Raw genomic sequence first — 11,109 nt, forward strand, 5'->3', positions numbered from 1 at the left:
CACCAACCCCTCCCCTAAGTACGCGGATGACGGGATCAGTCTGAAATGCCCCGAGATCGGGCGCTGGCCACAGGAGGCTGGGCAGGATGGGTGAGGGTTTGCTCGAAGCGGCCAGTCCCCACAGCTCGGACACGTGTGCCGTGACTGAGGTGGCAACAGCCAGCTCATGCACAGGGGGTGTCTCATGGAAAAGGTCACGCACCAGTTTAGGGTGAGGACATTAATAGATGCGACAGTCATTGGGGAAGCGTGTGGTGTGTTACGGGCACGTCCACACCTCACGCACCCACACCAGAGCCATCGTTGCAGCAGACACTCCCCTCCCCAAAGGACTCCCAAGCTGAAATCAGGGCTACGGCCGACCCAACACCACGACATCCTCTCACCTTGACCAGGTGGCTGACGCCACTTCATCTGCCTGCAGGGAAGCTGCGAGCTCCTCAGGATCCAGCCACCTGCCCACATATTTGCACCAGCATCCAGCACAGAAACAATCCTGACCTTGTCTGGTGCCACAGGAGCTCCTGCAAAAAGAGCTTTCCTGGCTGATGAGGCAGAGGAAATCTCCTGGCGTCCCCAGCACCCCCCTCCACACCCTCCCAAAACACCTGCTAATGCTTTCTGCCCTCCATCCTTGCCTGCCTTCTGGAAAGAGAATTCCTAACAGAGCCAAAGCTGTAGCGTGTAGGTTCCAAATTCCCTTGTTTTTTGGAAGCGGGGAGTTGTGACACCAGCTGGGCTTTGCCTCTCCCATTGGGACAGGGTTTGCTTTTTTGCAAAGAGAAGGTTCCGCGGCTGGGCGGCTGCTCACAGCTTGGTGCACTGTGCTCGCTAAGCTTCGCTCCCAGGTGATCTGGATCAGGATACACCAGGAAGTTTGCTTTCGGTTGCCTCCGTCGGCGCGTGGGTGTGCAAACAGTGACCGATTTCACTGCCGGTTCAACTCCTTTAAATGGGGACTTTCACATTCGTCAGGCCTGAAAAAACAACGCCATCTTTTAAACAAAAAAATCCATTTCCCTTTCCATCGGCTGCCGCCAAAGGTATTTCTGTTTGAATGAGCAGGCCCTTCCCGCCCGCTGCCACCTCGCTGCACCCAGCAGGATCGTGCTGGTGGGTTTGCAAAAGCGTGGCTGTTCCACCGGTGAGGATGCTCCAGCCACGGAGCTCTCTCTGCTCCTTCCGGAAAAATGCGAGGTTTTTTTGAAAGCTGAGCCCTCCTCACCAGGCTGGTTTTGCTTTCTTCCTAAAGCGTGTTGCCTGATTGAGCAAAAGAAGGGCTGATGGAGGTCCCAGGGCTGCGCACGCCGCAGTGCCCCTCCGAGCACAGGGCCATTCCCTTTGCCCGGCACACAGATGGGGAAAGTCAGGCAGATGGAGATTCCCGGGATCACACAGGGAGTCTGGAGGGAGGGCTATGAATCACACTTAAATCGCCTGCAAGACAGCCCCACGCTTCGGCCCTGATGGCTCCTTACCAGCTCCTGCTGCCGCGGCGCGGGGCTGGCTCGGATCCGGCCCGGGAGCCCTCTCCGGAGTCTTCAAAGGCATCGGGATGACCCTGGAGCCCAAGCCATGTGTGCACACTTGTGTGTGAGTGTGTGTGTGTGTGTGTGTTTCGGGCAGGGAAGGAGGTGGCAGAACTCCCCTCCCTGCCGCCTCCACTCCCCGTCGTGCACTTCTGGGCAAAATCCATTTGCTTTGGCTTCATGTAGGGCCAGAAGATTCGGTCCATTGTGCTGCGACGCTGAAGAGCCGGCAAGGAATTGTCAACCATGCTGAAACGGTTACATGGGGAGTAATGAAAATTTACTGCACCCTGCTTCAGTCCCTAGCCAAGAAATAAAAGCAAAAGATCACAACAGGCATTTTTTTAATTTGAAGCAAAATTAAAAAAAGAACGGATCCGCACTTAGAAAATAACAACCACATCCACAGATCAAAGCAGCTGTTCTCCGCTCGTTCGGGGTTTTGAGAGGTTTCTGCAGCTACAGGGATGTTTACACAGGGAGAGAGATACATACATTGTGCTGTCTTGGTGCTGCCTCTCCCCCCTTCATCTGGCAGAGCATTCCCTGGGAGGCGATATGAGGTCATCCCTAGACCCTGCGTTGTTTTCCTCAAGCTGCAAGGCTGCGGGGCAAGAGGCAATTCATTTCCCATTAGCACACACACATTTGCACTTGGAACCCTCCCGTGTACATTTTGCCGGGGGAGCTCGGGACGGGCAGGGGACGAGTCCTCACCAGCTTGTTATTGTGTTCCCAGAGGGAATTCCAGCAGCTGGGCTGCCGGGAGGGTCAGCAGAGCCACTGGGAAGGGACATGGAGCTGGGAGGTGGGCTGGCATCTTCTGCAGACCAGCATCTTCTGCAGACCAGCCGTAATGTTTCTGTGGCTTCCACCACTTTTATTAAGAGAGGGGCTGAGCAGCTCTGGGGAGCACTAATGGGCTGTAAAAAGCTTTTTCCCCTCTGCCTCCTTGGCTCGAGCCCAATTCAGAGCGGCAGTGAGCCCCGCTCCGGTGCTCGCACAGGGACGGGCAGCGCGGGAACGCGCCGGGGAAGACTCTCCCCTCACCTCTCAGCATCAGCATGTTGGTCCGTCTGCTCCATGGGCAGCACCCGCTTCGGCAAAGCGGGCAAATTCCTGCTTGTGAGCCACCCTGAACTGTCTGTGCAAATGAAAAAAGAACTTTGAAACTAGACCTCTCCATCCCTAGCGTGACTTTAATGCCATGCACTACGAACAAGCTGCATCTTCAGCTCTGACTGTGCATATTTGTGTGATGCTGGAGCCAAAAGGGGGTTCTGAGGCTGCACAAGAAGCTGCTGAGACAGAACAGGCAGAAGCAAAACTCCCATAAAGGACCTTAGGGCTTGCAGAAGCAGCTATTGAATCAGGCAGGGATGCTGGCGGGAGAAGAGGCCACAGAGCTGTGAATCAGGAGATTCCTCCTCCCTGCCAGTCCACGAGGACCAGAGGCACAACATGGCCAGTCCAGGGCAGGACCCGATCTCTTTGCTGCATCCAGAGCTCCCAGCAGTTGGGGTGATCGATGCTGGTACCGTACCCCGACACTGCACCAGTCAGAGCTGGCTCAGGAAATCAGCAGCCAAGATATTTCGATGCCTGAGTGAGGGGTGTGGGCTACAACTGAGAACAGAATAGACTATTTTTAAAAACAGAGAGGAAAACACTGTATTCCCAGTAATACACAAACGGTCCAAGCCTGAGCGACTCAGCCAGTCCTCATCACCAGCTCCCAGCTCCATCCCTCGTTTCCCCAAAGTACAATTTTATCAAGATGCCTCCAAGGTGGGTAAAAAAGCACCGAGCCCCACTGAATGACTGCCTGTCACCCTGTGACACCTTTTTTCCAGAGTCACGAAGCTTCCCAAAACGCTGCGTGCGGAGAAGGTCCTTGTTTGTAATTCCCAGTTTGCAGCAGGAGAAGGTGACACACGCTGAGGTGAGGTGACTTACCCCGCGTCACCGGGAAGGTCAATGGCAGCGCCAGGAATAGCCCCGTTCCCAGCTAACCACTAACCACACTTATCCCAGAATAAGGGTCCCTTTTTCCAGCTGAATTTATAACAGCTTTCCAAGTGACATAAGCTCTTACAGAAATAGGCAGGCTTTTATTCCAGAATAATTACTGGGAAATCGTACTGGAGCGGGTATAATTACACCGGTGTTGTTGCTGCTGGTGAGTCGGACCCTGTGCCGCCGTCAGACTTGCTGCACGCTCCGTACGGCTTTTATCTTGCCCTGCTTTTCCACGAGCATGTGTACGTCAGCTGGCAGAGCGTCAGGGTCTGGGTGGAGAAGGAAGGGGCTTTGGGTAGAAAGGAAAGTGATACATCACTCTTTAAAGCTCTGCTAACCATATTTCCCATAGAAGATCCACTGATAATAATAAGTTGTAACAGCTACTGAATTCAAAATGAGTCTTTTGGGGTGCACTGGATCACACCCCAGGCAGATTCAGCAACGCTCCGTGCCTCTGCTTCAAGTTCATCCCAGGCATAGCTTTGGAGCAGGTGTTTTATTTTAAACGCGTTTTATGTCCCACACAGGTAAAATCAAACTCAGAGTTCAGGCTGAGGCCTGAAATGCATTTCTGACGTAAGCTGCTGGAACACATCATACTTAATACCCTTCGAAAATAAACTCAGAGCATTTATCAGGTGTTGATATGTCTATATATTCGTCGAGAGCGTGATCTGCCAAGAACAGGGCTGCCTGCTCTGCCTGCCGTGGGTCCCGGGGCCAGCACGCTGCGAGAAGGCAAGGGTTAACTCAGCACCAGTGACACCACTTTAACTCCAGGACCCAGACGCGTGTGTTTAAAAGTAGCACTTCTCTCCTTAAAATAGTTTATGAATCTTACTTGGGGATAAATCCAACACCCCCGAGCAGAAGGAGACCTATTAATTCCTGAGTTTTTTCACACTGTAGTAAAGCAGCGATTTTATTTGCCCGCCTTGCGTAAGATGTCAGTCATTTTCCCACTTGCATTTCCATCTACAATTTAACAAGGCAGCAGTTTATTTCCAGAAGCCCCAGCCAGACCCCAGCCAACTGCGTCAATATTTTGTTGCTTACACAAATGCCACCGTTAGAGTCAACACTGCGTTTTGGGGGAGGCTTTTTTCTCTTTTTTTTTTTTTTTTTTTTTAAAAAAAAAAAAAGGGTTCCTCCGGGATGATGTATGTATAGCTCTTAAAATACTAAAGGTAACATAAGCCTTTCAGAGCGGCTTACCTGGGTGCAGAGGCATTGCTTTAAAGCATGAAGCACACTACTCCAGGGCACTGACCTGACCAAAGGCATTTGCTAATTAATTCATTCTTCCAAGAGACTTAACTGCCTCTTGCCTTCGGAAACCAAGGCAAACCCGAGCCAAATCCAAAGCCTGTCGGAAAACACGGAGAGACCCTTATTGACTGCAGAAAGTCTCAGTGCCGGGAGCCGGCTCCTGCTCGGCCGGTGCCAGCCACAGGGAGCTGACGGCGGGCAGCCGTCCAATTCAAGCCGGCTGCTTCGCTCTCCCGCACGGTTCCTCGGTGCCGCTTTAGGGGTAGAGGAGGGACACAGATCCTGGCCGAGGCAGGGGGTCCCCAACTTCCTCAGCCCCCTCCTACGAGTCCCTCCTCTGCTGCAGCAGCAGCAGGGCACAGGCTTACCCTGGCTGTTGGCTTGTTTGATGGGTGCTCCTGCAGTCCGCGCCATCCCGTTGCCTTTGGCACGTTCTCCTGAAAGCCCTCAGAGGTTTTCTGCTCCGGTGGTGAGCTCAGCACATCAGGTTCATCCCTCTGCCCCAGCCTCCCGAGCACAGTTCCCGCAACACGGGGCTCTCGAGATCCCCCACAAGCGCCTCGCTGCATCCTCACCCAGCGACACCCCCAAAAGCCGCGCGTTTTAACCCCGCACACAGCTGAAAGGTCTGACAAAATCCCAAGCCTAGCGCAAGCAGAGCAACAAGGGGAACCCAAAGAACAAGGTTCCCCCAGCACCACCAGCCAGGAAAGCCCTGCAGGATCTCCTCCGTGATCCTGCACCAGTTTCGCACGAGAACAGAGCGGCCTTAGTGTGTCAACAAGCCCTCAACACCCGAGGGCAGCTGGAAGTGAGATGCCATTATTATTTTTTTTAATTTAAAACGAACTTCTTAACCTACAGGAAAGTAAACGTTCTTCTAGGATGGCCAAGAAAACCACGCTGGGATTTTCCAAATGGGTATGACTGACTGTTTATGAGCAGAGGCTTCCAAACGCAGAAATAAATGGCATGCTCTCAGCAGGTTTTCCTTTCTATATTTACCCTCACCTGAAATGAACATTATTGCACACTGCAACATTTATTCCCTCTGATCAGGGGAGCGGGCGAAGAAGCTAACCAGCCGCAACACGTCAAATAAATTGTTAATCTGCTGTTTGCGCTGGGGCAGGGGGAGGAGGGAGTCCCCTGGTTTTTGGGCAGCGCCCAGGTCCCGCTTACAACTTCCATTTCAGCTCGGCAGGAGCGCTTCGCTTTCCTGCTGCCGCTTGTGGCTGCCGAGAGCTGGAGCTGGGTTCTTCGTGGAGCTGATCTCTCCGTCCCTGACGGGTCTCTGGCTCCCGAGCATCCTTGAGCACGGGCAGCTGGTTTAAAAGGGTCTCTCCCCACTGCATGGGAGGAACCGAGCTCCAAGGTGCGGAGACCTGCCTGAGGCTACACAAAAAGCCTTTTGCAAGGCAAAGAAGGTGCACCCAGATCCCAGGCGAATGCACAAGCATGAGACAACACTCTCCAAAGCGTTGGGCTTTGCAATCCTCTTCCATGAGTCCCAGTTTCCACACTGAGTGTTTCTCCGCCTCTTCTCAAGGTGGGAAGTCCCTAGGGACATGTAAAATGGCCATAAAAGACCTAAAAAACCCTTCCTGACAAGGGGCCAGGAGGGCTGAGCCACGGCAAACTGAATCTTAACATGAGGCTGGCCACTCAGCTGTAAAATCTTTCCTAATCCCAGCCCTGGGGAAAGGAGAGGACGGGGAGATCACCTGCTTCTCCAGGACGTCGCCCACATCACATGGCTCCCTGGGTCACGCTCGCGCCCACCACCACCTTCAAATCTGGGTTTGACCTCCAATTTACCTTGAAGTTCACTAACTAATCGTGCCAACCGCTTTGGCATGCCAGATGAAAAAGGGGTTCACATTGCCCCGGAGAGAACGGGAGGATTAATCCTTCACCAGCAGCGAGGGAAGCTGATCAGTCATTAGGGTACACGGGTGCTGAGGACGACCCTCGAGAGACCCCTTGGATTTGGGCAGTAGGATTAAAAGCAGCCTTGCTCTGTTCACAGGGCTCACACGTACTCGACAGGACCTGTCTTTTTTTTTTTTCTTTCCCAACTCAAACTTTTCACTTTTGGAAAAGTCTGTCCTTGTCAGAATAGCTGAGCAAACCCTTCCCCAGCCAGCTGTTCCAAGAGCATTTGTGTTAATCCAGATTAACGAACATAAAGCAATTTAGATAAACTGCATTAAGCCAAAAACACCTTTGAACTTTTTTTTTTTTTTTTTTTGGATCCCTCCCTGAGCACGCTGTGTGTGGTTTGGGCCTCCCTGTACCGCAGCTTCGCCAGAGCTGAGCTCTCCACCAAGCAATAATTAAGTCAAGTCAGCAAATATGAAGATTACCCTGAGCCAGCGGCACCGGCAGTGAACCGGCGCTTTGCACATGGAGCCTAAAACCAATTCTGGGTCTGGGGGTGTCCAATGGGGTGAGATGCCACGAGGAGCCTCTCCCCAGCTCTGTGGACATCTCCTGGCCACAGCACCTGGGCTCTGGCCAGGCTGCCTACGTGACCACGAGCCAAACCCCTGCAAGCCTCCGTTTACCCAGCACCAACCCCTCCCCTAAGTACGCGGATGACGGGATCAGTCTGAAATGCCCCGAGATCGGGCGCTGGCCACAGGAGGCTGGGCAGGATGGGTGAGGGTTTGCTCGAAGCGGCCAGTCCTCACAGCTCGGACACGTGTGCCGTGACTGAGGTGGCAACAGCCAGCTCATGCACAGGGGGTGTCTCATGGAAAAGGTCACGCACCAGTTTAGGGTGAGGACATTAATAGATGCGACAGTCATTGGGGAAGCGTGTGGTGTGTTACGGGCACGTCCACACCTCACGCACCCACACCAGAGCCATCGTTGCAGCAGACACTCCCCTCCCCAAAGGACTCCCAAGCTGAAATCAGGGCTACGGCCGACCCAACACCACGACATCCTCTCACCTTGACCAGGTGGCTGACGCCACTTCATCTGCCTGCAGGGAAGCTGCGAGCTCCTCAGGATCCAGCCACCTGCCCACATATTTGCACCAGCATCCAGCACAGAAACAATCCTGACCTTGTCTGGTGCCACAGGAGCTCCTGCAAAAAGAGCTTTCCTGGCTGATGAGGCAGAGGAAATCTCCTGGCGTCCCCAGCACCCCCCTCCACACCCTCCCAAAACACCTGCTAATGCTTTCTGCCCTCCATCCTTGCCTGCCTTCTGGAAAGAGAATTCCTAACAGAGCCAAAGCTGTAGCGTGTAGGTTCCAAATTCCCTTGTTTTTTGGAAGCGGGGAGTTGTGACACCAGCTGGGCTTTGCCTCTCCCATTGGGACAGGGTTTGCTTTTTTGCAAAGAGAAGGTTCCGCGGCTGGGCGGCTGCTCACAGCTTGGTGCACTGTGCTCGCTAAGCTTCGCTCCCAGGTGATCTGGATCAGGATACACCAGGAAGTTTGCTTTCGGTTGCCTCCGTCGGCGCGTGGGTGTGCAAACAGTGACCGATTTCACTGCCGGTTCAACTCCTTTAAATGGGGACTTTCACATTCGTCAGGCCTGAAAAAACAACGCCATCTTTTAAACAAAAAAATCCATTTCCCTTTCCATCGGCTGCCGCCAAAGGTATTTCTGTTTGAATGAGCAGGCCCTTCCCGCCCGCTGCCACCTCGCTGCACCCAGCAGGATCGTGCTGGTGGGTTTGCAAAAGCGTGGCTGTTCCACCGGTGAGGATGCTCCAGCCACGGAGCTCTCTCTGCTCCTTCCGGAAAAATGCGAGGTTTTTTTGAAAGCTGAGCCCTCCTCACCAGGCTGGTTTTGCTTTCTTAGGGGAGTTGCTTGAAACAGGGCAGAGGAGAGACGCACGGGCTCTCCACGGCACATCACTGATGCTCTTGGTGATGCAGACAGGTTCTCAGCTCGGATGGTCCCTTTCCAATGGGATCATCAGGGTTACAAATTTCTGAGGCGCTAAAAGGGCAAATTGGAAATGTCCCTGTGGAGCTTGCTGCCTGACACTCAAGTACTCACCCTGAAAGACTCAAAAATCCCAATTTCCTCTGTTGGGATTTCAGTTAGACAGCTTGGCTAAAATAAATGAGATTAGTCTAATCAGAGAGATGGATGGAGCTCATTAAAACAGTAGATTAAAAAAACCCACCCTGCCTATTACCAGTGCTCTTGAGGTCTTCTGCCTTTGTGGCAAGTTAAAGCCACCCAGGAATTGGATTCCCTTGCAGAAATCTGCAGGAAATGCATTAAAAATACATTCTGCTATTACAATTCTTCATGCCATCAGTCACTCGGGAAAGGAAATGAATGCAGGGAAAATGCATGTATATTTAAAGATATACAATTGCCTCCTCTGGGATCAGGATTTATAGGCTGGGAGCAGCGGGCTCTGCTCTGAACCAGAGAAGAGCAAACTGAAGTCACCTCAAAATCTGTGATGTTTTATTCTCTATAAATTCTATTTCCACACCCTCAGCTTCCTCACACGAAGCTGAGGATCAGAAAGGGGCAGAAGTCAGGTCTGTCAACGCACAGAGCTGAACAGGGAATACTGGGGGGAATTCCTGGACAGGATTTGAGCCAGACTGGTCCCATGATGAGCTTTACTGGTTTTATTTCTCATGACCAGTTGCTTTCCTGCCCACAAGCTGCCTGTCTGCCCCTTCCTGTGGCTTTAAGCGCAGCAACCACCCCCCAAAGCCTCTTTGTGTCCCTGCTCGTGGGTGCAGGAGCTCTTTGGGATGAACGCGCTGCGTGAATGTCCCTGCACGTGCCAACACGACCTTCACATCGCATGTACAGAGCCCCAGTGCTTTCTCCTAATGCTGAGTTTTCCATGCGGGAGCCACCAAGAGCTGCTCCAGTTGCCTCTCCAAGGCATCGCACATCGTATTTTTGGGAAGTTTCACACAATAATTGTCAGCTTGCACACAGCGAGCAGACAGCCCTGCTTCTGCCCAGGGCCAGCCTGCTGCGCCAAGACATGCGTTCTCGCTTGGAAAAATAGTTAAACTAAAAAAAAACACCCAACTAAAACCTCTGTCCCCCTGCCTGCAGAGCGCACAGAAAACAGTGTGAAGGCCTGTGCCGCTCAACTGCGCATCCCTCTGTTTGGGAGGAGGTGAATTCTCCCTGGGGCTGGGGGGACCTGGCAAACCCCCCACGCCGGATGGGTCCTGGGGTGCTTCGAGTGAGAGGAAAGAGCTGTCTGCGCTTTGGGGTGGATGCTTTTCCCAGCTCGTTTCTCAGCGGCGTCCACCCCCAAGCCAAGGGCCAGTCGCCATCCGATGTAGCTGCAGCGCTGCCCAAGTCAAGCAGTTTTCCCTTATTGCTTTTTGATTTTTACAGCTCCCGGGGGGCTTGAGGAAATCACTGACGGTTTAAGCAGATCACTCCAGCACAGCCTTGTGCTGCAGATGTACAGTGGGACAGACGTGGTTTCAGGCTATGGCTACCCCTGGGCACGCACTCATTTATGACAGCTAAACCGGTTACAACTCATTAGCTGAGCTGCATTAATTGCATTCGGAGCTTGCTGCAAGCCCAGAGCCGTGGTGGCAGCTCCAACCACCTTTAAACCCACCTGGGATGCTTTCTTTTCCAAGGGCAGCAGGCTGAGAGAGTCACAGTGTGTTCATGCAGCCCAGCTGTGAAGCTGTAACTAATTAGGGCTGGTAATGGGGTTGTCCGTCCCCACATGGCGTGCCAGCCCTGCGCCTTTCATCCTCTCCATTTCTCCAGCCACAACACCCAGACATCTTAAGCGTTTCGCAGACGTTGGAGGCCGGAGCTGTGCCAGGGCTGTTTTATGAGGGGCAGATCGAGGCCCCAGCTCCTGAAGGGGCTCGTGCCCGTCCCTCACACACGTGGGGCTGAGCACTGAGCTTGCGGGTGGGGGGGAATGGCGAGACCCCGAAACCCCCATCCCCTGCCCTGTGGCCCTGTGGTGCTCCAGAACCTCCCAGCTCCTGCCCTGGGCTGCGCAGGTGTCAGCTGGTGGGTGTTATGGGATGCTTAGGAAATAAATTAAAGGAAATAAATGCTGGGAGGGAGAAGAAAGGCAAATTGTTTATTGGTGCACAAGGAGCCTTCATCCCAGGCTGGGTGTTTTGCCCCACAGATTTAATGCCAATCCAGGCAGAGTCAAGGGGAGGTTATAGCAAACGGTAAGTGGCTGGAGGCAGCCCCTGCTTTCTGGGCCGGCCAGAGAGAAAAATGGACAAAACCAGGTCAATAAAGCAAGGAGGGCTACCCAGGAAGGGATCTGAGCCCTGTGCTGGGCACTGGGG

At 53.3% G+C, this 11,109-nt stretch overlaps 1 protein-coding gene across 1 annotated transcript in view; it reads left to right on the forward strand.

Annotated features, from left to right (window-relative positions):
* Nucleotides 1-2,990: 2,990 nt before the first annotated feature.
* The window catches only part of TCP11 (t-complex 11), a 16,798-nt gene continuing 8,679 nt past the window's right edge, over nucleotides 2,991-11,109 (forward strand). The window contains 1 exon segment of the mRNA XM_026864379.1: nucleotides 2,991-3,063. Coding sequence (XP_026720180.1) covers nucleotides 2,991-3,063 — 73 coding nt within the window.

Source organism: Athene cunicularia, assembly GCF_003259725.1.
Source record: "Athene cunicularia isolate RWA chromosome 26 unlocalized genomic scaffold, athCun1 chr26_part2, whole genome shotgun sequence".
NCBI lineage: Eukaryota > Metazoa > Chordata > Aves > Strigiformes > Strigidae > Athene > Athene cunicularia.